The following is a 27,768-nucleotide window of genomic DNA, read 5'->3' as shown; positions in this document are numbered from 1 at the left end:
CTTTCAAAATGTTCCTTTTCCCACATATTTTTATCAGTATCAGTTTGCTTTTCTGTCTGCTACCTGGTGGGATTATCTGTCTCTAAGGTAGGTGCTTGTTTGTTGCTTTTGTTTTTGAAATTTAAGAAATAGTATTTGTATTTTGACAGTTCAGATATTTTCTTAATACTGATATGAACAGACATTGAATATAATTATACTTGAATAGTATAAGATTTATGAAGTTGGCAGTAAAAAACCACTAAAAGATACCCACAATTTAAGCTTAATGAATCTAAATCATTTGATTTTTCATTCTACTATGTTCAGTGTTTAATAAGCTATTTTTTGTTATAGTATAGTCATGTATACTATAAAAGCTGTCGTGAGTTGCTGCTACCTACATCATACATAAAGTTATAGAAATAATCAGATTGGAATGTTCTGACATTAACTGATAAGGTCCAGAGTTTATTATTTCCAATTGTACTGTTGATTTAACTCTGGAAGTTTGTGTATTAAATTCCTTTTTTTTTTTTCACTAAGAAATTTTGTCTTTATTTTAACATTCAGCTGAAGAGGTGTAATCTTTAACAAAATTATAATTTTAAAAATTAGGTTGTGAATATTTAGCATGCTCTGGTCCTAAACAATGTAATTGTGTTTGCAGTGAAAAAATTGTTAACCTAAAATAGAAAGAACTCTTACATGAATTAGGATAGTTTTTTTTTTTTTTCCAAATCCTCAGCCAGCTGTGAACATACAACTAAATACTATTACAGTTCACAGAGAAAACAGTATATTGTGTGCTAATATATTTTTAGGAGCTTTTACATGATTGTTTTTGGAGTGGGAAAATACAACTTAAAGAGGTAGACACATTTAATAAAAATAATACCTAAATGTTCTACATATGTGTTTTTGTTTTTGTTTTGTTTTTAAAAATAAATTAGAATCACTGCCTCTACCGACCCTGTTTTATTGTTCCCCATTAGTTCTCACTGTCAGACAAACTGTGTTTACTTGTTTATTTGTTTAGTGTTATCTTCTCCTCATTAGGATATAAATTCCATGAACTTATGAAGGAGTTTGGATTTGTTAGATGCTAAATCTGCATTACGTATGTGACTGACACATAGGAGGAGCTTAGAAGATATTTGTTGAATAAATGAATAAATAAGCAAGTAAATTGATTTCATTTACATCATTTTTTCTTTTTATTTTTTTATTTATTTATTTTTAATTTTTATTTATTTATGATAGTCATACACACACACAGGGAGAGAGAGAGAGAGATAGCAGAGGCAGAGGGAGAAGCAGGCTCCATGTACTGGGAGCCCGACGTGGGATTCGATCCGGGGTCTCCAGGATCGCGCCCTGGGCCAAAGGCAGGCGCTAAACCGCAGCGCCACCCAGGGATCCCCATTTTTTCTTTTTATTTAACATATTTTAAGCATTTCTTTATGTTACTAAAGAGTAAAACACCTTTTTTTAAGAATACATGGTATGCTGAAGCAATTAGTGTAAATCAAATCTGATGGAGATGTTTTAGTTACTCCAAGGTGGGGTAGGGGCAGGGCAAGAGGGAGAAGAGAGAGAATCTCCAGGCTGACTCCCTGCTGAGCCTAGAGACTGTTGAGGGCTCAATCTCAGTACCCTGAGATCATGACCTGAGCTGAAACCAAGAGTAGGCTGCTTTTTAAAAGACTGTGCAGCCAGGTGCCCCTTTTCACGTTTATATGCATTATGCAATATATATTATCTAAACCTAATTAGATTTTATATTCATCAGGGTTTGAACTGGAATAGGACAAGAAAATTCAATTCTGCCAGCTTTTAAAAATATAATTGTGGGGCACCTAGGTGGCTCAAGTGGTTGGGCTTCTGCCTTTGGCTCTAGATCAGTGAACCTGGGATTCTGGGATCAAGTCCCATGTCGGGCTCCCTGCATGGAGCCTGCTTCTCCCTCTGCCTGTGTCTCTGCCTCTCTATGTCTCTCATGAATAAATAAAATCTTTAAAAAATAAATAAAAATACAATTGTAAGTTACAAGTCTATCCTGTCACATTTTAGTGGTCTCAGACTGATCTTTTACTCCTGCTCTCTTACTTTTCTTTTATCTCCCACTGCCTTGTTTCTCTCTTTTTACTTTTCTTCTTTCTATATGCCCAAGAGTAGATGAAAGGATAAATGGTCAAATATGTAGGTATGCTGGAGTAACTATTGCCCAGTCAATCCCACTTCTTTCTCAGGTGTCTCAAGCTTTCTCATTGTTATTCGTTTCCATTCTGTACTAATCTCCTTTATAACTTAATGAACAGATATTTGTAGGCAGGTATATCAAGGAAAGTTTGGAACTGATGAGTAATCATATTTAAAATTTAAACATAAATGTGCAAGCTGAATATTTATTTGTACATACAGAAATTTTTTAAAAGAAACTCAAGAAAGACATTGCTTGGGCAGCCTGGGTGGCTCAGCAGTTTAGTGCTGCCTTCGGCCTAGGGCATGATCCTGGCAACCCAGGATCAAGTCCCGCATTGGGTTCCCTGCATGGACCCTGCTTCTCCCTCTGCCTGTGTCCCTGCCTCTCTCTCTCTGTCTCTCTCATGAATAAATAAATTTTTTTTAAAAAAAAGACATTACTTTTGTCATTTCCCAGTATCAGATTTTAAATTAACTTTTTAAAAGAAAATATAGAATGCTTCACAAATTTATGTCATCTTTGTGCTGCTGGGTCCATGCTCATCTCGGTATAGTTCCAATGTTATTATATGTGATGCTAGAGTAAGCACAAATTCACTTTTATTTTGGAATAACTTTAGATTTACAGAAAAGTTGAAAAGATGGACCAAGTATTTCCATAACACTTCACTCAGTTTCTCTACTTAAGTTTTTGTTTTGTTACAAGCATAGGTCAAAGACACTGTGGGTTTGATTCCAGACCACTGCAGTAAAGCAAATATCATAATAGAGTGAGTCAAATTATTTTTTTAATTTCCTAGTGCGTATACAAGTTAGGTTTACACTATGCTGTAGTCTATTAAGTGCAATAGCATTTTGTCTAAAACAAAATGTACATACCTTAATTAAAAGATACTTTATTGCTTAAAAAATGTTAACCATCACCTCAGGTCTCAAGGAGTTGATCCTTTAACTGGTGGAGGGTCTTGCCTTGTTGTTGATGGCTGCTGATTAATGGGTAGCCATTACTGAAGGTTGGGGTGGGTGTGGCAGTTTCTTAAAATATGACAATAGTGAGGTTTGCTGTGCATCCATTGACTCTTCCTTTCACAAACAATTGCTCTGTAGCACGCAAAGCTGTCTGAATGTATTTTACCCACAGTAGAACTTCTTTCATAATTGGAGTCAATCCTCTCAAACTCTACCACTGCTTTATCAACTAAGTTTACATAATAATTCTAAATCCTTTGTTGTCATTTCAACAGTCTTCCCAGCATCTTCACAACTGGTAGATTTATCTCAAGAAACCACTTTCTTTGCTTATCTATTAGAAATAACTCATCTGCTAAAAGTTTTATCATAAGATTGCAGCAAGTCAGTCACATCTTCAAGTGTCACTTCTAATTCTAATTCTCTTGCTGTTTCCACCACATCTGCAGTTATTTCCCCCACTGAAGTCTTGAACTCCTCAGTCATCCATGAGGGTTGTCTTGTTCATATTGATATTTTTACCTCTTCCTATGAATCATGAATGTTCTTAATGACATCTAGAATGGTGAATTCTTTCCTGAAGGTTTTCAATTTACTTTGCCCAGATCCATCAGGGAATCATTATCTATGGCAGCTGTAACCTTACAAAATGTATTTCTTAAATAATAAGACTTGAGAGTCAAAATAGCTCCTGATTCATGGGCTACAGAATGGATGTTGTGGTTAACAGGCCTGAAAACAACATTAATCTTCTTGGAAAACTCCATCAGAGCTCTTAGGTGACCAGGTGCATTGTCAATGAGCAATAATATTTTGAAAGGAATCATTTTTTTTCTGAACAGTAGGTCTCAACAGTGGAACTTAAAATATTCAGTAAAACATGTTATAAATAGACGAGCTGTCATCCAGGCTTTGTTGTCCCATTTATACAGCACAGGCTAGAGTAGGCACAGAGTAGATTTAATGTAATCTGTAAGAGCCCTAGAACTTTTGGAGTGGTCAGTATTAGCTTCAACTAAAAGTCACCAACTGTGTTAGCCCATAACAAGAGAGCCATCCTGTTGTTGAAATCTTTGAAGCCAGCCATGGACTTTTTCTCTTGTGCTGTGAAAGTCCTACATGGCATCTTCTTCCTGTATAAGGCTGTTTCGTCTGTATTGAAAATCTGTTGTTTAATGTAGCCATCTTCATTAATTATCTTATCTAGATCTTCTAGATATTTTGCTGCACTTTTGCATGAGCACTTGCTGCTTCACCTTGCTTTTTTATCTTATCAAGACGGCTTCTTAAACCTCCTGAACCAACCTCTGCTAGCATCCAACTCTTCTGCAGCTTCCTCTCCTCTCTCAATCAAAAAGAGTTAGGGCCTTGCTCAGGACTAGGCTTTGGCTTAACAGAAGATTGTGGCTGGTTTGATCTTCTATCTGGACCACTAAAACTTTCAATAAGGCTGTTTTGCTTTGTCATTCATGTGTTAACTGGACCAGCATTTTTAATTAAGAACTTTTCCTTTGCATTCACAACTTGGCTGTTTTGTGCCTAGCTTTCAGTCTATCTCAGCTTTAGACATGCCTTCCTTACCAAGCTTAATCATTTCTAGCTTTTGATTTAAAGTGAGAGATACGCAGCTCTTCTTTTTATGTGAACACATAGAGGCCATTATAGGGTTATTAATTGGCCTAATTTTATTACTGTTGTGTCTCAGGAAATAGGGAGACCCATGGAGGGGAAGAGAGGGAATGGCTAGTCACTAGCACAGTCAGAATGCACACAGTATTTATCGATAAAATACACCATGGGAGTGGTCATGGTGCCCCAGAACAATTACAATAGTAATATCAAAGACCACTGATCATCATTACAAATATAATAATAATGTGAGAATTACTGAAATGAGACACAAAGTGAGCACATGCTGTTGGAAAAATGGTGCTAACATACTTGTAGCAGAGTTGCCACAAACCTTAAATTTGTTTAAAAAAAAAAAAACAGTATCTGCAAAGTATAATAAAATGAGGTATATCTGTACTTAAAAAAGAATAGAGCATAAAAAGGCACAACTACTAAACAGTATGTCATCCTAGATGGAATTCTGGAACAGAAAAAGGACATTAGATAAAAACTAAGAAAATCTCAATAAATTAAGGACTTTTAATGATACTAATGTACAATATTGGCTCATTAATTATGACAAATGTACCATACTAATGTAAAATGTTAATAATAAAGAAAACTGGCTATTGGGCATATGAGGACTCTATACTGTCTCTGCAATGTTTCTATAAATTTAAAACATTTTAAAAATTAAACAGCTTAAAATATAATCCCTCCACACACACACACAGAAGTTAATCATCTGTTTATTCAGTACCTATTCTGCCCTCAACTCTTTGGTTGCTGTTAAAAGTGTCAATTCTTTGTGAATTCATATTCAATCAAAAAATAATACTCTGGCTATCTGCTGGGTTCCAGACACCATTGTGGGTAACTAGGATGCAAAGATGAGTAAGACAAAACACCTGCCCCCTTGAGACTCCAGGTTGCTGCTGAAGGCTCAGGACAACATAGCCTAAGGTAAGTGCTGTAACAGAGACAGAAGTCATGGCCTGTGGGAAACCAAGGGTAGGGATCCTTTATTTTGCTGGAGCTGGAGTGAAACCAAGTGTTAGAAAATGACTAACTCTGAGAAAAATACAATAGACTGAACACCGAAGGAAATTTAAACAAGTATCTGACCATTTGAGGGTGGTGGCAAGTGTATAGTGATGTTCAGAAGAAACTGGAGTAATGAGAACTGTTTCCCGTGGTGACTAATTACAAATAGAACTGTAAGATTTTTAGTCCCAGCAGGAAACAAGTTCAGCATAAGCCAACAGTCAGTTTTCTTACGTCAAAAATTCATGTGACACATGAAAATATTAAGAATATAACCCTCAAGAACAAAAAAATAGTATTCCTGTTCTCCCAAATGAGAAGTTAGTGTATAGCAAAACAGCAACTCCAATTCTGTTCTCATTTGGTCATCCTTTTACCTATTATGTACAAAGAATCATCTTTAAGTTAGATAGACCAAAAATTAGAGAAGATTCAGAGACCCAAAAGAAGCATAAATATGAAGACTAAAGCCATTTTAAAAGCCACAAAATTGCCTGGTACAGAAAAAATTGCTTGGTACCTCCCTAACTCCCAGTAATTGAAAGGTTATTATGAGAAGGGCACTGACGTTTTGAACAGAGATAGAAAAGACCTTAAATTGGGCCAAAAAAAAAAAAGTGCAAGAAAAATTTCCTAATTTAAAGAATTAAACAGACATACTTTAAAGTCAGTAATGGGAGGAAACTGCCCATCCTGATTTAGGGAGATGTCCTCCACTTTGCTGGAGGTCTAGGAACAGAAAATTGTTTCCAGCTATTCACATAAAGAGGATACTTTTTGGTGTGAATATGTTATTAGATATTAGCAAGTATATAAAACAGCAGTGACTGTTTAGTGATCTTAACACATAAATATGACAGCTACATTAGATTTGGATTCCCAAAGGAAAATTAAATCCATCAAAAGCAAAGAATCCCAGCTGGCATAAGCACTTGACAGATTCAGAGAAGATAGGGATTTCCTATAATCTGTTCTGTTCTCAACCTTTTGTTTCAGCTTTAACATTTCTATCCCTTCAAATGCTATTCCAGCCAGTCCACCTGTATCAGATGAATAATAGCTTTTTATAAGTAGTAGCAATTTTTTTCTGTATGTAGACAGTAAGAGTGCCCATCTTTAGAAGTAATTGTTTTTCTTTAGAATCAGACTACTCTTACTTTTTTCATTTGAACTGATGACTGAGTGCTTTCAGAGCTTTGCTTTTCATATACTACATCTATTGTAGTCACACTATGTCCTTAGCGTTTGTTTCAGTTTATAAAGAATACAGTTCGCCTTTTTAATGCTTCAGCCACAATTAAATCTTCCCTAATGGTTAGGAATTGGTCTTTCCAAGGCTGAGGAGGTGTTTTTAATTATTCATTCCTCGGTTTGTTTCTTAAAGCAGCCTCAGCTGTGCTTTATTATTCAAAGGTTAATGCAAGCTGAGAAGTGGGTAAATTAAATCTGCTTGGCAGCCAACAACCCTAACTTATTAGCAGACACTGTAAGATGGGGATGGGCAGTTTAAGTTATTTCCAGCATTGTAGCACTGCCAAAAGCAAAAACCACTAAACCCTTCAAAGATAGCCTACACTGACAGGAATTATTACGGGATACTACAAATGGGTAGTTCTTAAATAGCAGAGCTTCAGTAAAATCTCTGTTTGTTTTGCTTACAAAGAAGGCAGTGACTGAAATCATAAAGGTAATAATAGCTTCTGTAGAAAATTGATGTAGATACCATGACTAATGAACTTTGTATAATATTAAATCACTAAGTTGAGCGCTGGAAGTCACTTCCATAAATGTTTTACAAGGGCAGACTACAAAATCTTTCATGAAAGCAAGGGGCATAATGGGCTATCCTTAGACAACTAGGCAGTATGAAAGTATTGTCATAGCTCCACCCCTGCAATTATTGTGAGTAATAAAATGTTTCTAAATCCTTTTGTTTGCTTTGCTTTTAAAAACATGTATTCTTTACAGAATCGGGAATTTTTAGACTCGTAAGGATGCCTCATAGAAATGTTGGCACAAATTATATAGGAAGCAGAGGACACAACTCAGTATATTTTATGAATACACCAAAAGGCAAGAAGTAACTTCTTAGTTTTCTCTTTGGTGACTCTCTCATCTCTACTAAGGTGTTTTGTGGAGCTATCTCTTTCTAAACTTTTTTTTTTTAATTTTCTTATTTATTTATTTATGATAGTCACACAGAGAGAGAGAGAGAGAGAGAGAGGGAGAGACACAGGCAGAGGGAGAAGCAGGCTCCATGCACCGGGAGCCCGACGTGGGATTCGATCCCGGGTGTCCAGGATCGCGCCCTGGGCCAAAGGCAGGCGCCAAACTGATGCGCCACCCAGGGATCCCTGTGGCGCTATCTCTTAAAAACTCTTCCTCCAGTGGAGGCAACACTTCTCCTGAGAACTGTCCCAGAGCTCAGTCAGGTACCTTCCATTCCTTCACTGGAGCAAAGAAGATAGATATACCTATGCTACCTGCCCTGTTCTTATTTCCTTTCACCAAAACCCATCTATCTTCTGACCTTTGCTGATCAGCTAACAGGAAAAAGGAGAGGAAATGAACTCTATACATGTCATTAAAAATCTCGATTGTTTTTTTAACACAGGGCCTAACATGAAAGCCACTATAAGGTATTAGGAAATCCAGGTTTATGTATTAAATAGGGGCTCGGGGAAGAAAAAATAGAATGATCTCATTTTAGAATAATAATCCCATCTAACATAGTTGTGGTTAAGGTTAAAGACTGTGATGCATGTGAAAGTGGTTTGTGAACTCTATAAACCTATCTAGAGATTAAATATTGTTAAATACTAACTAAATATGTAAATATTAACTAAGTTGCTAAGTGTTTACATGATGTCAGGATTTATGTAACTCAGATATGCTTTTTATTAGTACTTGTCTGTAATTTTGGCCAATTCTACTCTCTTAAACACAAGTGTGGAAGCTAATATTAGCACCATTTAGTTTATCATCAGTATTGCCTTGTCTTCTGTTTCTCCCACTTCCAATCTACACAAAGCCTTGATGTCAGAGCATTGTGTGGGAAAGAAGATAAGCTTTTGAATGAGACAGTCCTAGATTTGAAATCCATTTCCACATATACAGTATACATATACTGTGTAACCTTTGTCAAGCCATTAAACTTCTTTGACCCTTAGTTTCAGATAGCAGTAATTTTGCAGAATGGCAATAATTCAGACAAATATATGTTAATGGTAATAGTTAACCATTTTTAAAACACTTTTTGCCAGGCACTATACTTAACACTTTATGGATATCTAATTCTTATGACAGCCCCATAATGTAAATAAAGTTTCCTTTTCCAGATAAGAAAAATGAGGTTCACAGAAGTATAAAAAGTACGCAGCAATCATGTCTGACAAGTAGAAGATGATCAGTAAATTATATCACACGGATTTCATTGGGTGATTACCTACTTAGAACCTTCCTTTCAGTGCCTGTCCACCTTTAATGTACATAACCAGTTATCTGGAGATCTTTTTTATTTTTTTTAATAATAAATGTGTTTTTTATTGGTGTTGGAGATCTTTTTTAAAATGTAGATTCTGATAAGGTAGGATTGAATAATGCTCTTGGTCTCTAGACCACACTTTCAGGACCTTAGTGACTTCATATTCTGATGTCGTTCTCAACCCTAGGTGCTCATTAAATTCTGATTCAATTAATCTGGAATAAGACCCAGGCTTTTTTTTTTTTTTTAAGTTCCAGAAGCAGTTCAAACTTTTCTTTTAAAGCATTGGACTCCCTTTGTTCAAAGAAATCATGTGCTGAGTATATACGTGTGTTGGCGGGGGGTGGGGTTGTAAACAAAGTAGAATTTCTCTCACTGAAACTCAGGTAGGGAGGGAAGAGAGAGAGTAGTGATCCCAACAGACCTCATTGGAACCCTACAGCTTCTAGAAGCAACGAATTTGAAAACTACAGGTCTCTAGAATCCATATCCAATTCCTATCATGGCATTTGAAGCCCTAGATTATCTAACCACAGCTGGCATTTTTGCTGTTCTCCCAACAGGAAACTCACTTTCCTCCTCTCTACTTTCCATGCAATGCTTTTAACCTGTTATGCCTCATCTTCCTATACCTTTTGAAATCTACTTTATCTTTCCAACCTGGTTTAATTGCCATCTTTTTTATGAAGCCTTTCCTTAGAGAAGATACACTTCATGTTAGAAACCACCTGTGGGATATGTTCAAACCCCATCTGATAAGTCTGATGTTTCTTTTTCTCAGGTTACTGCTGAAACAAGACCTGGTAGTGCTTTGGTGTAAGAAAGCCTACCCACCAGCAAATGAAATCATTCTTTTTACAGGATTCCCATCGCATATTAATTATAAATACCATAGAGCACATACATCTTGCCTTCTCCTGTGTTGCCCAGATAGGAAGCCCTTTGGGGATCGGGACTGTTTTTCATCTGCCCAGATCATAGCACAGTGCTCTACATATAATAAGCACTGAAGAAAAGGTGGGGAACTCTTGAAAATAAGTGTCAGCACCCAAAAGCTAGCATTTTGGTCTTGGTGGAGATCTTGATCTTCTGAAGTAATCATGGGGAGATTTTTAATTAAGTCTGCTAAATGCTGTCTTTCATTGACAAATCATTTAGTGTCTTTTAATGTGGGATTATTATTTACAGTAGGGTCTGTTTTAGCCATTTGGCACCTTCCTCTACAGGGCTGACATTTAGCTTTTCTTCTCCTGAACTTGGGCAGAAAAAAGTCCCTCTATATTTTGTTATTTGTTGTGGTTGAAGTGGCAATGTGTGTGTACCATGGAGGTGAGAGAATGAATTTTAAAGCCATTATTATTATACAGCATCTGAGAATTTGGGCTTGGTACAATGTCAGTTGTTTTTATAGAATGGAACCTGAAAAACTGAAGTTATTCTTTTTTTTAAGTTATTCTTTACTGAATTATAAACCAAGATAGTCAGGACTTAGCAGTCACTTGTCACTTTGTTTCATGAGCTCCGTATTAAATAGGGAGAAGTATGGGGGACAAACAGAGACATTAGCATACAAGGTGTCGTACACCAGATACAGAAAAGGGAAGTCAGATCCCCTAAAAAGAAACGCTTCCTATTTCCATGTCTTGGGTCCAGGAGTAAAGGATCAGGTGAGCTTCAGGACCCTGATTCAGCCCTACTAGTTTCTACTTACCTGATAATATTAATAGCCTAACTTTTATAACACTTACTACAAGCTGGGCAACTGTTCTAAGCTGTTTATGTGTATTAACTCATTTAATGCTCACATCAACTCTATGAGAGAGCCACTCTTTCAAAAGCGAAGGAACAGTAGGAAACTAAATAACTTGCCTTAATTCACACAGTTAGCAGAGCCAGGATTCAGACCCCTGGGTGTCTTGATCTGATGCCCAGTCTTTACTACTATGCTATAATAATAGACTAATCTTTTACTAAAGATGTTTATTTATTATTGTTCCACAAACATTTATTGTATATCTGTGTGTGCAGTTTACTTTCACCATTGGCCTTCTAGTTGACCTGCTGGGGAGACAGCCATGATGGTGGGTCCTGGAGCCAGATAACAATGTCAGGGATACAAAGAAAAATGCAGGTTGTGGGATACCACAGCCAACATTTTTGGGAATAAATGAGACAACCATATGAAGAAATTACTGTTTACTATTTTCCTATCCAAAAACAAAAGATTTCTCAGCCAGTGAAATTATTGAATATTCAATATTGAATATATTGGAGGTATTTAATCTACTTGGGTAACAAATTGCCTTGATATAAAAACTGTGTACAAATAAACAGATAAACCTTAACTATCTTGTCTAAGAATAGTTAACTGTGGCTAAGATCTGCCCCATCAGAACTTTCTTTTTTTTTTTTAATTTTTATTTATTTATGATAGTCACAGAGAGAGAGAGAGAGAGAGAGAGGCAGAGACACAGGCAGAGGGAGAAGCAGGCTCCATGCACCGGGAGCCCGACGTGTGATTCGATCCTGGGTCTCCAGGATCGCGCCCTGGGCCAAAGGCAGGCGCCAAACCGCTGTGCCACCCAGGGATCCCCCTATCAGAACTTTCAAATGAATTTTTACTTTGATACAATATTAGAAGTGTTAGAAAACAATAAAGCTGCATTTGGAATACCAGGGATCTTTACACTCTGTCCTCTGTGAGTAGTAACATTTTTGAGAACTAAAACATTTTGGGAAGGATTTGGCTTCCTCCAAACTGTGTAGTGGCAACAGTGGCTTGCACCCTTCTCAAAAGCTTATTTAACCTGCAGATAAGATCAATAGACCTATTACAGCTCTACAGCCTTCCTGTCTAACAAATGCATTGGGGGGGGGGGAATTTTAAATAATACAGAAACATTACTTGCTACATTGGCCAGCTCACATGCCAAAATTGTTCTCACAGTACAGAGAAAGAGGCTGATTCTGGAAGTCCTGAGTACCTTTAGACCTTTCATCTCTTACACAGAATAGAGAAAAGGCACAAGCATCAGGGTGGGAGGTGGGCAACAAAAGCAGGGTTGCAAGAAGTGGTACATTTGCTAAGGAAATGGAGAGAGCAGCATAAGATCAGTATTTCTAATTTTGAAAGCTAAATATAAAAATAATTTGGTAGATAAAATAAAAGTGGCTTTTCACCAAGTCTGAATCTAGTCCTTGAAACATGCCCAGGATAAAAAGGTAAAAGAAAACCCAAGTGTTAGTGTCGATCTCTGGTCTCCTGTCTTACACAGGGCAGTTCATCATAATGGTAACTATATAGTTTTTTACAGTTGGGTCTTCATACTTAAGTTGACAGCAGTTGTGAAACAGGAAGAGCCTCTCCTTAGGACTAGAAGCCTGAAGTTTTCTTCTATGGGTGTGGTCTTGAGCAAAGCATTTCACTTTGCAGAACCTTAATTTTATCACTTTTGAAATGAAAGCTTTGATAGAAGTGATTTTCAATGGGAGAGGAGCATTTTCATTTTTCAAGTTATAATCCCCCACCAAAGACATGCTAAGATTCACTGCTGAAGGAGGTAATTTTTCTATAAGGAAGAGGGTATGTTGAGAAGGGGAGAATAAAAAAAAGCTATGAGTAACTCGATTAACTTATTTCTAGAGTCCTTTTAACTAAAGGATTAAAAATCTTATAATTCAGTATTTTAAGTAATTCTGATGGATTTTATGCCTAATTGTCTAACTCAGTGAAATTCCAGTCCAGTTCTAATGCTTCTGCTTCTTCTGTGTTGTGAAGAAGTTGAACTAGGTGGTCTCCCAAGTCTTTATAATTGTAGTCTTATTTCTAACAACCCACATATGTAAGATAAGATTTGGTTCTTTTTGACTGTGACTGTCTTTGTCCTTATAAGTGAATATATCTTATAAAAATGAAGCTTAGGAGGAAAAGGAACGATGTGCAGTTTTTCCCTGTAGTCTTCCTTCCTGCTTCCCAATTTCTCTGTTTCTTCCTCCTCATTATTTCATACAGTTATGTCTTAAAATGTTAAGTCTACTGCGAAGCTGTGTACTCACTGCAGTCTATTACACATTGAGAAAAATACACAGATCCACCCACCCCCCCACACTGTACATGTAATTTAGAAAGAAGCAAGAAGTCTAAGGTGTCATCAACTCACTGAGTCCTTCTTCCTCAATAACTTACAGAAGGCTAGTTTTACTCCCTAACAAAACCATCTTACTAGCTATAGCCTTCCCTGGGGAAGGAGGTTTTGTGATTATTAAGCAGTAATTATTCTTTGTTTAAAAACCTGTTTTTCTCCAGTTTCTTCCTCCCTGCTAAGTTGTTGACATTGTTAACATAGGATACAAAGTAAATGATAGCAGTGACTTTTAAGTACAATTCGGTAAAAGATCTCTACAGTCAACTGAAATCTTTTTTTGTTTGTTTATCTTTACATCTCAAACCTGGAAAGTGTGATTGAGGAGAGAGGTCCTTCCCATTAATTAAGCACTCATTTACAAAAAATATAAAATAATTATTTTTCTTAGAATACTTCAAAAATAAGGACCAGACTGCTAAGGATTAGAAAGAAAATGTGTGAAGGAGAAAATAGTCATCTTTCAGTTTGGCTTAGAGCTTAGTGTACAAAATGGATCTTTTCTATCACCACTGTTGTATGCTAACCTCCTAAGATGTTGTGGTAGACTTTGATGTTATTGGTCTTCAAAAAAAATTAATACATATAAATATAGGAAACCTCAGGAGTTTATAAAATACCATTCATTTGTCCTCTCAGGAGCTATGATCCTGGCCTGTTTTCTTAATACCCTCTTAGCTGTAAGAATTTCTTTGTTTCCTGTGACCCAGATAATGCTGTTTCTTAATATTTCTTCTTTTCCCAGTATTAAAGGTCACATAAATTATTTTTTATAATGCTGTTTTTGCATAGAATGTTACCACTTCCAAAGGAGTACTAAGCCTTTTAGGGTAAGGGAGCTGTCCCCAAGGAGAATGTAGCTAAGTTGAGGCTCAAAGGACAAAAAGCATCTTATCCAAGCCAGGAGTCAAGAAAAATCCCACCTCCCTTGAATGTTGGTTTTTTTTTTAAGATTTTTATTTATGTATTTGACAGAGGGAGCACAAGCAAGGAGGAGGAGCAAGGGGAGAGGGAGAAGCAGGCTTCCTGCTAAGCAGGGAGCCCAGTACAGGACTGATTCCCAGTACTCCAGGATCATGACCTGAGCCAAAACAGATGCTTAACCAACTCAGCCACCCAGGCACCCTCCCTTGAAGGTTTTAGAAGTAAGTCCAGTATGACTGGAGAATGGAGCTGAAGGAAGAAACAAGAGTGGCCAGGGATGAGGCCAGGGAGGTCAGCTGGAGCCAGATCTTTTTGAAAAACTTTATATGCTTGAAAGGAATTTGGGCCTGATCTTGAAGTTATTAAGAAGTCAGAGAAAGCAGGAAAACAAAAGATTTCATTTACAGGATTTTCTGGAAATTGCCCTATCTGCACTTTGATGGATGAATTGGAGGAAAGCAAGACTGGAAGTGAGGAAACAGCATGCTGATGCCATCATCTAAGTGAGAGCTAATGCAGCCAGTAGACAGATTACAGAGGTGGATTCTACAGGCTTTGGGGATTTTAAAGAAGAGAAGGAGGAAGCATAGACAAGGATGACTCTTGGGTTTCCCACAGGATTAGAGATTCCATCAGTATTTGATAGGTTGATTGTCAGAGGCAGATAATGGAATACCTAGAATGAAGATGAAGAAACAAGGTAACTGAGAGTAGAAACCTTGGAAGGCAGACATTGAAGAGATATCATTGATGAGGACAAAAAGAATTGGAGAAGTACTGTAAAGTGTAGAGAGAGACTCGGAGAGATACCTGAGGAAGAAAGCTTTTTAGGAATCAGGGAGTAGAAGCCACAGTTTCAGTAAAATGAAAACAGAAGACATTGTTGGATTTAGCAACAAGTAGATCAGCACGTGGCCCTGAGAACAGTCTGAAAACATTTTCCCTCCCAAATCTCCCCACTTCCACATTTTTTTTTCTCATTTCATTCATACAGTTTTGTGGTATTTCCCTTCTTCAGCTCTCTTTCCTACTATCCTTATCTGTAACTGGCCTAGGCCGTGCTTTCACATTTTTTTAAGGGATGGGCTATTCTTTTCCTTCCCATTTGTCATTAGAGAAACATACGTTATTGTGTTATAAGCAAGAAGCTCAATATTCCTGCAGCTGTTTACTCTCAAAGGGATTTTGGACATATGTGCAGCACGTCATTTGCCTGTGAACATTGTGCTCACTATGAAAGGGATGAATTCAACTATTTAGAATCTGACATATAAGCAGAGATTTCCAGAGCTCTTGAGAGAAATCCCTTGTAACTGTCTTCTCTTCACCATTCTGTCCCCATCAATTTCAGGTTAGTGTTAGCACATGGGAGATACTCTGTGAAAGCAAATTTCTTGTCCTCTGGAGCCAGGATCCCTAATTGCCTAGGCTGCCTTACTCTTTTTCTATCTTAGAGTCAGTGTTAAATGAAAAGGCAGCAGACAGAGCCAAAAACTCTTGGTCTTAAAGTCACAACACACTGAAAGTATTCAGATGTATTTAAAAATCTTATGATCTTAAATAAAGACAGTCAGAGTCTAATCCTTTTCAGCATTTTTATTGTTAAGTGTGTAATATTTTATATGTACAGAAGGGCTCATCCACTGTAGGCAGCAGCATAGAAAGCTGAACACAGTTTACAACATTGATTCTCTAACAGAATTTCTCTTAGTGGCAACTTTGGTTATTCAACTAATTTGTAATTTGCTGACATTTGCATTTTAATAGATTTATCTAATTGGATTTTATTTTGAATGTAACTCTCTTAGCTGTGTTTATCTTCTTTAAAAAATCAAACCTGAAAATAAAATTAAGAATATTGATCATTTAGAATACTGCAAGTGAGGGGATCCCTGGGTGGCTCAGCAGTTGAGCGCCTGCCTGCCTTGGCCCATGGCGTGATCCTGGAGTCCCAGGATTGAGTCCCATATCAAGCTCCCTGCATGGAGCCTGCTTCTCCCTCTGCCTGTGTCTCTGCCTCTCCTCCTCTCTGCATCTTTCATGAATAAATAAATAAAATCTTAAAAAAAAAAAAAGAATACGGCAAGTGAGAAAACAGTGCTAAATATCCTCATGCCTGAAAATACTGGTGTGAAATAAACATTCCATTCAGCAACAGATTGGATTTCCTGGAAGTGGCAACTTTGATTTCTGATGGTTTCTAAAGTTCTGCCCTATCTAAATATATATCCTAAGATTACGTTGCAAGATGATGATGGTGATAATAGTGGTAGGGGTAATGATTATTAATGTATGGGTCTTGGTAGCCTGTTTTCTAGTCCTAGGATCTTGAAATCCTTATAAAATCAGGCAATTAATCTTTTGATTGTGTTCATGAGCTTCTGGATTATATATCACAAAGCATAACAACACCTAGAAGAGCAGCTGACATTGGAAGCATACCATTTGGGCCATTACAGACCCCATTTTCGAAACTCTGGTTGGTATAACTCTACTAAAACTTCACAGTTGCTCTGCAAGGTTGGTACTGTAGTTGCCTCATTTTGTAGATGAGGAAATGAAGACATTGAAAGATTATATGGGGTGATTACATATTCACCCAGGGCTCTACAGAACTTACATGGTAGAACTAGGATTCAGAAGAGCAAAGTCTGACTCAGAGTCCAGTTATGTTCTTCATCATTCGCTCTATTGTGCAGGTGACCTCGGCACTAACTTTTATTTGGTTAACTTAAGGGGGAAGTGATCGTTGAAAATATAAAATGGTCTGCAGGTTCTGCTCTCACTTTTTTGGTCCAAAGTCTATAAAAGCCCATTCTTCTATTTTATATAAAACTGAATAATTCTGACATATTAAAAAAAAAACCATTTGGTCAGTATGTACTACTGGAGCAGTAGGTTTATATTGTCCAATATATGTGACCACTAGCCACAGGAAGCTATTTAGATTTAAATTCCTTAAAATCATGAAATTGAAAATCTATTTCCTCATTCTTACTAGCTCCATTTTATGTGCTTAATGGCCACATGTGATGAGTGATTACCATACTGGATAAGGATAAAAACTAAAACATTTTCATTATCACAGAAAGTTTTATTAGACAGCACTGCTCTAGAACAGTTATTGTTGAACAGAAATACAATATGAGCCACATGTGTAATTTTAAATTTTCTAGGAACCATATTAAAAAAATAAAAAGAAACAGGTGGTTAGTTTTAATATATTTTTAGTCCAATATATTCAAATATTATCATTTAACATGTAATTAACCAAAAGTAGTGATGTATTTTACTTTCCTTTATACTGTCATTAAAATTTGGTATATATTTTACAGTTACAGCATATCTGAATAAGTAACCACATTTCAAGTGCTCGGTAGCTATATGGTTACCATATTGTACAACCCAGTTTTGTACTTTTATTCCAGAGTTTCTTAACTGGGACATAACAAAATGAGAATAGGACAGAGGGCTTTGTAGTTTAAGAACCACTGCTATAAGCTTTGGGATTGCAGGTGGTACAGACATGCTACTTCTAAGGTGATAGAGAAGGTCAGGTCAGACTGCTAAGACTTAATTTGTGTATATTAGAGAAGTAATAAAAGTTTTAGATACATTTTAAAACACTAATCTGTTTTCAAGATAGTTTGTCACTCCTAATACTTTTTTTTTTAAAGACACATTTGGACAGTGTAACCAACTCAGTGATAACTGTTACCTATGCTATTTAATCCATTGTTGATAACTGTATAGATAGCTTACTGACTTCAAAGAACTAATAAAATTTGGTATTCTGACTGAGAGCCCAATAAAATTTAAAACAAGCACTAACTGAATGTGAATAACTTACAGGCATTGGGGATCCCTGGGTGGCGCAGCAGTTTAGCGCCTGCCTTTGGCCCAGGGCGCGATCATGGAGACCCGGGATCGAATCCCACGTCAGGCTCCCGGTGCATGGAGCCTGCCTCTCTGCCTTTCTCTCTCTCTATCTCTCTCTCTCTCTCTGTGACTATCATAAATTTTTAAAAAAATTAAAAATTAAAAATTAAAAAAAAAAACTTACAGGCATTGCCTGCTTCTGTGAGATATCTCTTGACTTCTACTTCTGAGTCTTTTCCTCGGTGGCTGTATTTGGTGACTCCTCGGTGAGCCTATATTATATAATTAACTGTGATGACCATTCTTGGAAGGTCATCTTAAAATTTCTCAAAGTAACTCAGAGAAATTATATCTTGGTATTTAGGCAACATGTCTATGCACATTGCTTCATAGCTATGTTCTCTCTGTGTGTATTTTTTAAACTAAATTCTTCATCTACCTTGAAGTCATGTTGTAACTACAAACCTATAATTTACTCTACTTTTAAGTTCTTTCTTCTGATAAACTTTTCTATTCATATTGGGTCTAATTATAGCTCAGGGCATAACCATGTGTATTATTCATCTGAATGAGTGAGTTTGTCTGGCAACAAGGGACTGTTGTTGCCAAAGCTTTATTGTCATCTGGCCCGAATATATTTTGTCTGTACTTCACTGTCAGCTTCAAGAGAGGTTAGGTAAAAAGGAACATGGGGCAGGAATGTTATACTCTAGCCCCTTGCTTTGCTTCTCAGTATATTTCAGCACTTTGCAATAAACTTGATTTTATTTTGCAGGGGTTTTGTTTTGGTTTACTTCACCCTTTTCAAATAAAAGAAATTAAAACTAGAGATAAAATTGAACTCTTCTTCAGTCTCATTTCAGAGCTGTCCCCTCACTCTACTCTACTCTTTTCTCTTGTTCCCTGCACAGCCACTGTCCTGAATATAAGCCTATCTATCCAGTTTGTTTCTTCAAAGACTTTAACATAGATATAACAATATAAAATATTATTTTATATTTCTAGTTTATACATTAGGATCACACTGTATGTGTGCTGCAACTTGCTTTCCTCCTGTAGCATTTTGGTAGACATTATTTGGGGCATACTTGTTCTTAATATGAAAACTTGGGGGGAATCCCTGGGTGGCTCAGTGGTCTAGTGCCTGCCTTTGGCCCAGGGCGTGATCCTGGAGTTCCAGGATTGAGTCCCACGTTGGGCTCCCTGCATGGAGCCTGCTTCTCCCTCTGCCTGTGTCTCTGCCTCTCTGTCTCTCTCTTTCAGTATCTCTCATGAATAAATAAATAAAATCTTTTAAAAAATATATGAAAACTTGATATATATATATAAGAACATATCAAACACGTAAGTTATAAGACTGATAATAAAACAGATAACTCCTGAATCCACCATACGCACTGAAAAGTAGAACATCACTAGAACCATTGAAGTTCCTGTGTGTTGCTATTACCATCTGATTCTACCCAGGCGACTACTCTTTTGAGCTTTGTTCTCATTTATTTTCTTGCCTTACCACATATGTATGTATCCTTAACAATCTGTTTTCTTGTTTGCTTGTTTTTAAACTTGGTGAAAATAGTATCATACATATATAAAATATATTCCTTTAGACTTGCTTTTTTATTCAATATGGCACTTTTAAGATTTATCCATGTTAATCAGTATATTTTTACTGTTGTGTAGTATTCCTTTGGGTGAATTTATTCCTTTTTCTGTCAATGGACATTTTTGTTGTTTCCAATTTTGCTATTAAAAATAGTGTTTCCATGAATATTCTTGTGTATGACTTCTAGTGCACATGTATAAAAATTTCCCTGAGGTATGTACCTAAGATTGCAATTGAAATATTGGAACATAGGAGTGTATAGATTCAACTTAAGTAGATAAGTCCACTTTCTTATCCAAAATCATTGAAAGCTCTTCAACAACGTGTAGAAGTTTTTGTTTATCCACATCCTCATCAACACTTCATTTTGTCACACATTTATTTTTGCCTATACATTGTGTAAAATAATATTGAACTGTAATTTTAAGTTTCATTTTCCTGATTTTAATGAAATTGAATAAATCATATGAAATTATTGGCCATTCATGTTTCTTCTTTTTGGAAATGCCTATTTTGTCTTTTCTAAGGGATTGCTAGACCTTTTCTTATTGATTCATAGGAATTAGTATGCTCTGGACACTAGAATTTGGTCTATTTTATGTTATCCAAATATCTTTTCTGTTTCATTAGACAACTTCTAAAACTTCTGACTTTTGCATTGATGTGTGCTTAATCCATCTAGAACAAAGTTTTGTATATTTATTGAAGTAAAAATCCAGTTTTCTCTTAGCCATATTCAAAAAACTGTTTTCTTAGCCCCATTAATTCTGACATGTATCGGATTCCTGTAATTGTGTGGAGAAGTTTGAGGAGTTCCTTTGAACTTCCAAACACATGTTAGCATCAAGTTGTCAAGTTTCATTTTTTAAATAACTGTTAGACTTTTGATTGGAATTGTATTGGATCAGTTTGGAAAAAGTTGATATCTGTAGGATGCTGGTCTCCCTACTCATAAACTTGTTATCTCCCTCCATTTATTTGATTCTCTTTGTATTTCAATAAGTTTTATTATTTCCTCCATTATTAAAGTCTTAATATTTTTTATGAAATTTACCCATAGTTTTTTTTGGGTATTTTTAATACTATTATAAAAGATTTTAAAATATATTTTCTGGGATGCCTGGGTGGCTCAGTGGTTGATCATCTGCCTTCGGCACAGAGCATGATCCAGGAGTTCTGGGATCAGGTCCGACATTGGGCTTCCTGCGAGGAACCTGCTTCTCCCTCTTCCTGTCTCTGCCTTCTTTCTGTGTCTCTCATGAGTAAATAAATAAAATCTTTTTTAAAAATGTCTATTTTTGTTGATGTGTTGAAATGCAGTTGATTTTTCATATTGATTTTGTATCTAGCCACTTTGTAAAATTTTATTAAGTTTAATAAATTGTGTATAGGTTTTTCTGTGTACATAAATACTGCAAGCACTCACAGTTTTATTTTTTCTATCCCAATCCATATACCTATTATTTTTTCCTTCCTTGTGTCTTTCATACCTTGATGAATATGATCTCTAGTACAATAAGGATTAGAAGTAGATCTAGTGGGCATTTTAAAGGATATGCTTTTGATATTTTGCCACTGAATATATCAGTTGCTATGAAATTTTTGGTAGATGCTCTTTATCAGGTTAAAGACGTTTCCATCTTAAAAAAAAGAAATGTCCATCTATGCCAATTTTGCTGAAAGTTTTTTTTTTTTAATCACGAATGGCTATTATTGAAGTCTATTGAGTGCTTTTCCTACACCCATTGAGATTATCCATTTTTTTTCAACTTTAAATCTCTTAGTTTGGTAAATTACATTAATAATGTTCTATTATTAAACTATCCTTGCATTCCCAGAATATATCCCAATTTAGTTAAGATGTGTGCTTTTTTGATATACTGCTTAAGTTTTTGTAGATGTTAACTAATTTCAAAATAAAGAGTAGTAGCTAAATTTCTGTTGACAATCAAATCTTCCCCAAAGGGTTGCCCACTTTGCTACAGTATGTGAGAGGAATTTATGGCTATTAGATGCAGGTATTAGCTTGAAGTAGCAAAAAAAAAAGAACACTGAAAAGCTAAATTATAATCTCATTTTACCCTACTGTTCATTTGAGAATATAATTAACTTGACTCATGCGGGCCTTTATTTTCCTTAGTGAGTTTGTCTGAGACTCAGGCAGATGTTTACTACTAGTAGTCATGTGGCTTCACTTGAATTCCTATTAATCCATCATCATTGAACCAATATATACTTAATAGGCTCTAAGACAAGGCAAAAATATATTCCTCAAGGACCTTCTAGGGAGAGACAGAAAAGTAAACACTTTAAAAACAATTACAGGAATGCCTGGCCAGCTCAGTTGGTAGAGCATGTGAATCTTGATCTTGTGGTTGTGAGTTCAAGCCCCACATTTGGCGTAGAACTTACGTTAAAAAAAAAAAATTATTTTTAATTAAAAACAATGGTTATAAAATACAATGATACATCTTGTTTTCTATAAACCAAACTATTCATGATACATAGGGGTTAAGGGGGCAGAGATTCTTTGGCTGGAGAGAAAAGAGAAAGATTGAGATGATATATGATATTTGAGCTGAGTTTTTTTTTTTAATTTTTATTTTTTTATTTATTTATGATAGTCACAGAGAGAGAGAGAGAGAGGCAGAGACATAGGCAGAGGGAGAAGCAGGCTCCATGCACTGGGAGCCCGACGTGGGATTCGATCCCGGGTCTCCAGGATCGCGCCCTGGGCCAAAGGCAGGCGCCAAATCGCTGCGCCACCCAGGGATCCCTGAGCTGAGTTTTATAGATAATGAACATTTACTGATCTCCCTGAACCTCATTTGTATTCTTAGTTGTTAACAAAGGAATTAGACTACTTTTTATTAGACTTTTTTTTTCTCTAATGGCCCTTCTGTCCTTCAAAAAGTTGTTTCTTTCACCCTATGACTATATCCTCTTTTTCAGGACCGTATGAATAATTTCATGCTTTATTAAACATTTGTGCTCCTACCTCTGGTCTTTGATCCTAGGAATCTTTTGTTCAATAGGTGCAGGGTTGTGAATGGCAAAACAGACTCTTCCTAGTTCTGTTTTATTAAGTAATACCAACATCTTTTCTTTATAAGAGTATTAATGATATTGACAAATGAATCATCATATAGAATTACCCTGTTTCTGTTGTGTTTCTGTGGAATTGCTCAATTTATTGTTACCATAACTAGAATTTTTTAAATTCCAGGGTTTACATAATCTCTAAGTACATTTCATTTGTATGTCTTATTTCAGTGCTGGACCCAAAGGAGACAACATTTATGAATGGAGGTCAACTATATTGGGACCCCCAGGATCTGTCTATGAAGGAGGGGTGTTCTTTCTTGACATTACCTTTTCACCAGACTATCCGTTTAAACCCCCTAAGGTCAGTATAAAGTGTTCATCCATTTTTAGCAATATGTATTGTTGTATATGTATATACATATACATATTCTTAAATATACATATCTAGGAATGCATGTCTGTTCTGTTAACATAGACAACTTCCCAGGGCTAATTGTGTGGAAAAGAAACCAAATATGAAAAAATATAGGTTATTTCCTACCCCATCTCCTTACTCATATTTCATTGCTTTTTCTGGTTTATGCTATAATGTAACATAAAGCAGCATATTATGAGTGGGACTAGGTGAGTGAGAATGGGCTTATGCCAGCCCTAGAACCCAGGAAACCAGACATAGCCTGAAGCTGAGGCCAGAGCCAAGCCCCAGAGCCAGCCTGAATGTGGAGGGAGCCCCATAAGGCAGGTCTCAGGGCACCAGCTATGGAGTTTTGATGCCTCCACAGTTCAGCTGATCACATGAAGTATACATGCGCTAGAATGGAAAGTATGACCTACAAAGACTTCAAAGTGTTGCCAAGAAAATTTATTGAAAAAGTATTTGTAATAGTTGATTAATATAAATGACTAATTAATGACCCATAGGGGAACTTACACTTATTTAAGACAAGATTATATACTTTAAAAACTCTTCACATTCCTTTCTACTGCCTGTAAGTCAGTTATTTGATGAGTAAATTTATTCTTCACTTTGGAAAGGAAAAGTCCCTAAGGACACTTGACTGTGTATTGGCCACCAAGAAAAAAAACTCTAATTTGACCTGACTTAATCTCTCAATGCAGAGGGAAATAAACTTGCTTGAGTTGTAGTTTGGAATGGACAGTTTTAAAAAAGTAAAAATAGGACTATACCTTTACTATGAATTTCTGTAATTCCCCTCCCTCTCTTTTTTCTCCCCTCTCTCCTCCTTCCTTCCTTCCTTTCCATTGATGCTTGGATAGTGTTTCTTACCACAGCAAAAGTAATAACTATAATTTTACCAAAGAAGGAACCCAGACACAGAAAAACTGAGTAACTTTCCTAGCATTACACAACAAGCAAATAGTAGTGTTACCAGTACTTGAACCCAGAAGTCTGACCCCAAAGCCTGTGTTCCTTTCTATATTACATGATACATTTATCCGAACTGACAGAGCTGGTGACATTGGTGATCACCCATACTTGCATTAGGTTTGGTTTTCAGTGATAAAGCCATAGTACATGTCATATTTATTTTCTCCTTTTACTGGATGGGAACCTTATGTCTTTCATTCTACTTGGGGCAGTCCATAAATCACTGGGAGTACTTACTGCACTGCCAGTGATGAGGAACCTTTCTCTGACTGCCTCTTCCATAAAGGAAATACAGAGTGGGGAAGAGGAGGGAAAATTCAAATCAAGTAGTTGTGCTGCTTGTGAGTTTGGTATAGGGTGTTTTGTGCATCTGAAATGTACATCTCAGAAAATGCGTAGGCTTATCCAAGTCCTGCATGACAGAAACATGTAGATTAAAGCTGGAAGGGAGAACTAGTAGATTAGATAAAATAATGCAGTTTCCAAAAGGCCTCAAAAGAATGGTCCAAAACAAGATGGAATTTAACACAGCTAAATGTGTAGTATTTCAGTGACAGTCAGAAAGAAATCATGATACAAGAAGGAGAGACCTACTTTATTTTCATATAAATAAAATTTGTGGGCTTTTGGCTAACTAAAATTCTGTGGGAACTTAAGATTCTTGAAGCCTCAAGGAGACATTTTTAGGAGTACAATCCTCAGAACTCCAAACCAATCACACTGTATCTGGAGTGCCTCATTCACTTCTAAGCTCTTCATTTTAAGAGCAAACAAGAATAAGCTGGGGAGAGTCATCTACAATCTTGAATTTCTTCACTGGTTAAAACACTATAGTGGATATCAGTTGTACCAACTCATTTCTTTTCTAAAACACCCTCCTTGGGTGTTACCTTTCACAGATGAGGAAATTTAGATGAAGCTTAGAGCAGTTTCCTATAATAGACCACCAAGAATTTACTGATTTCTGACTTCACAGACCATGTACTTTCCACTGAATTATACATAGTTAACCTAGAGATGTTTACTAGTAAAAATAGGACATAGGAGGAATGTGATATCTCTCCTCAAATGCTTTAGGAACTGTGGTATGGGATTTAGGCCTTATTCTGGATGGCTGGGTGGGACAAAAATAGAAGCAGGAGGGTATCAGTTACAGGGATATATATATTAATTCTTACAAGGAAAATCTGAACCACAGCTATATAGTCTGCTTTTGAATAGTTCTACTTTGACACAGTAGGCTTCCTTTTACTGGGAGTAAATATTTGCCAGTATTTCTGTTTTTTTTTTTTTTAAAAAAAAAAGCTAAATTAGTACCTGTCAAGAATATTACTAGAAAAAAATAAGCTCCTCCACTGAATGAATATGATTAAACAGTTTCTTAGGACAAAGGAAAAATCAAATTTTGGTAACTCAAATTTCAATTTAAATGCACATTTATTTGAAACCCGTGGGAAGTTTTTTAAAAATTTATCATCACCTAATTTACCAATTTTAGAAACCAGATTTTGTAGACAGATACGCTGTTCTAAGGGGGAAAGTTTGTGGTGTCTTGAAAGCTATTAACTAAAGACTTTTTTTATTAATAGTTTTGAAGTACCATGTCCATGCCTTTCTAATCTAATCTATTCTTCTAAATAGGCTGCATTTGGAGTTGTCTTGGTTGTTTTCTCTGTTGCCCTCATCTTTTTCCATCAATATTAGCCACATACTTTGATTAATGAAACATTTCCAATGCTCTGAAGAATGAACCCAGTTAGCAGTAGGTGTTAGAATTGTTGGTGAGACCAGAGGTTCACAAATAAACCTGATTGGCTCTCTATTGGTTATCAGATATCCATTTCATAAAATTAGTCTATAGCATAATGAGATCCATGAAATGACTTTTCTTACATTTGGAATCCTTAGTGAGGATTGTAAATGCTCTCATGCTCAGATTAAATAATTTAACATATAAACCATTTAGCCATATTTATCACTTTAAAAAATCAATAAATAAAAATGTGAAAAAATAAATACTGTAGCACTCCAGTACACTTAAACGTCAGTGGAGTGATTTGGATGTCTCTTCAAGCCATAGGAACATTTTGGGAAGAGGACTTCATTAGTTTGAACATCCTCACTCTACACTAGCTAATTTTTCAAAATCAGATGAGCTATTCCAGTAATTTCTTCCAGAAGTCATCTAAATTTTAATAAGGCAGTGAAAGCAATTTTTAATTATGTAATATTCATTAAATTTACTATACTAGTTTTAAATAGGGCAAGTACTTGCAAGTGCTGTATCTCAGTACAATTCTTAGTACATTGATTTTCTTATATAATCAATATGTTTATGCCTCTTTTTACTAAATCTACAGCAGTTTTGTTTATATGACACTGTTAACTGTGTCTGAAGTATCTGATACCAGAGCTTCAGGTGAATATTTAACCATCAATGATAATATTATTTCTCTGGGAAGATACCCATTTAATGAAACTATCTGGGAATAAATATTATGGCCAAAAAACAATAATAAAGTACTGGCATGGGGATCCCTCGGTGGCGCAGCGGTTTGGCGCCTGCCTTTGGCCCAGGGCGCGATCCTGGAGACCCGGGATCGAATCCCACGTCAGGCTCCCGGTGCATGGAGCCTGCTTCTCCCTCTGCCTGTGTCTCTGCCTCTCTCTCTCTCTCTGTGACTATCATAAATAAATAAAAATTAAAAAAAAATAAAAATAAAAATAAAGTACTGGCATATCCCAAAGGTTTTTAATTCTGTATTTCTTTCAATATAGATATATATTTTAGTGTTCTAATTCAGATATCTGTTTATTTGTAAAGTATAAATTGCTTTATATCTTTTTGGGGATTATATTTTCTTATACATAATATAGATAATTACTCCTATACTCAAAACCTACATTTTTTTATGTCTACTGTGTAAATACTTTAATGTTTTTAACTCTGCAAAGTCTACATGTTTGTTACAGAATAAAAAGTAATTGGAGAAACAAAAGGAAAGAATTTAAATTACCTGTAATCCTAACCCAAAAATTATTCATGCCATTTTATATATCTTTTTTGAGATTTTGATCGCTGCATAAAAATATATTATATGCATGCACACAAATAGATACATAAATATTGGGCCATATTCCCCTGGTTTTAGAATTACTTTTTACCTAGTATTCTGTTTTCACCCAACACTTTATTTTCCAATAAACACATAACCACATTAGAATTATCGAGGCTCCATAATATTCCATTGTATAAATATACCAAATTTAATTTCCTGTTATTGAACATAAGCTGTTGCCAATATTTCTGTTATAGTAGTGATGTGATTAACATTATTTTAATTACATATTTTGTATAATTGCATAATTATTTCCTGAGGCTAAATTTGTTGACATGGAACTTCTGGGTAGATGGGTTTATATATATATTTGTAGAATTTTGTTAAAGGTTGACAAATTGCCCTCCAGAAAAATTGTAGCAGTTTACGTC

The 27,768-nt window shown here is 35.9% G+C and overlaps 1 protein-coding gene and 1 non-coding gene across 3 annotated transcripts in view; one reads left to right on the top strand and one right to left on the bottom strand.

Annotated features, from left to right (window-relative positions):
• UBE2E2 (ubiquitin conjugating enzyme E2 E2) overlaps positions 1 to 27,768 on the top strand; it is a 372,516-nt gene that overhangs the window by 257,501 nt on the left and 87,247 nt on the right. For both annotated transcript variants that reach the window (XM_055321142.1, XM_055321141.1), the window contains exon 4: positions 23,117 to 23,249. In XM_055321142.1, the coding sequence (XP_055177117.1) occupies positions 23,117 to 23,249 (133 nt within the window). The remainder of the gene's footprint in view (positions 1 to 23,116; positions 23,250 to 27,768) is intronic.
• LOC129507443 (U6 spliceosomal RNA) lies at positions 2,670 to 2,774 on the bottom strand. Its single transcript, XR_008664010.1, has one exon. It is a non-coding gene; the product is annotated as a U6 spliceosomal RNA (small nuclear RNA).

Source organism: Nyctereutes procyonoides, unplaced genomic scaffold (genome assembly GCF_905146905.1).
Source record: "Nyctereutes procyonoides isolate TBG_1078 unplaced genomic scaffold, NYPRO_anot_genome, whole genome shotgun sequence".
Classification (NCBI taxonomy): domain Eukaryota; kingdom Metazoa; phylum Chordata; class Mammalia; order Carnivora; family Canidae; genus Nyctereutes; species Nyctereutes procyonoides.
The sequence above is the reverse complement of the archived record's forward strand: the minus strand, read 5'-3'. Positions and strand labels throughout refer to the sequence as shown.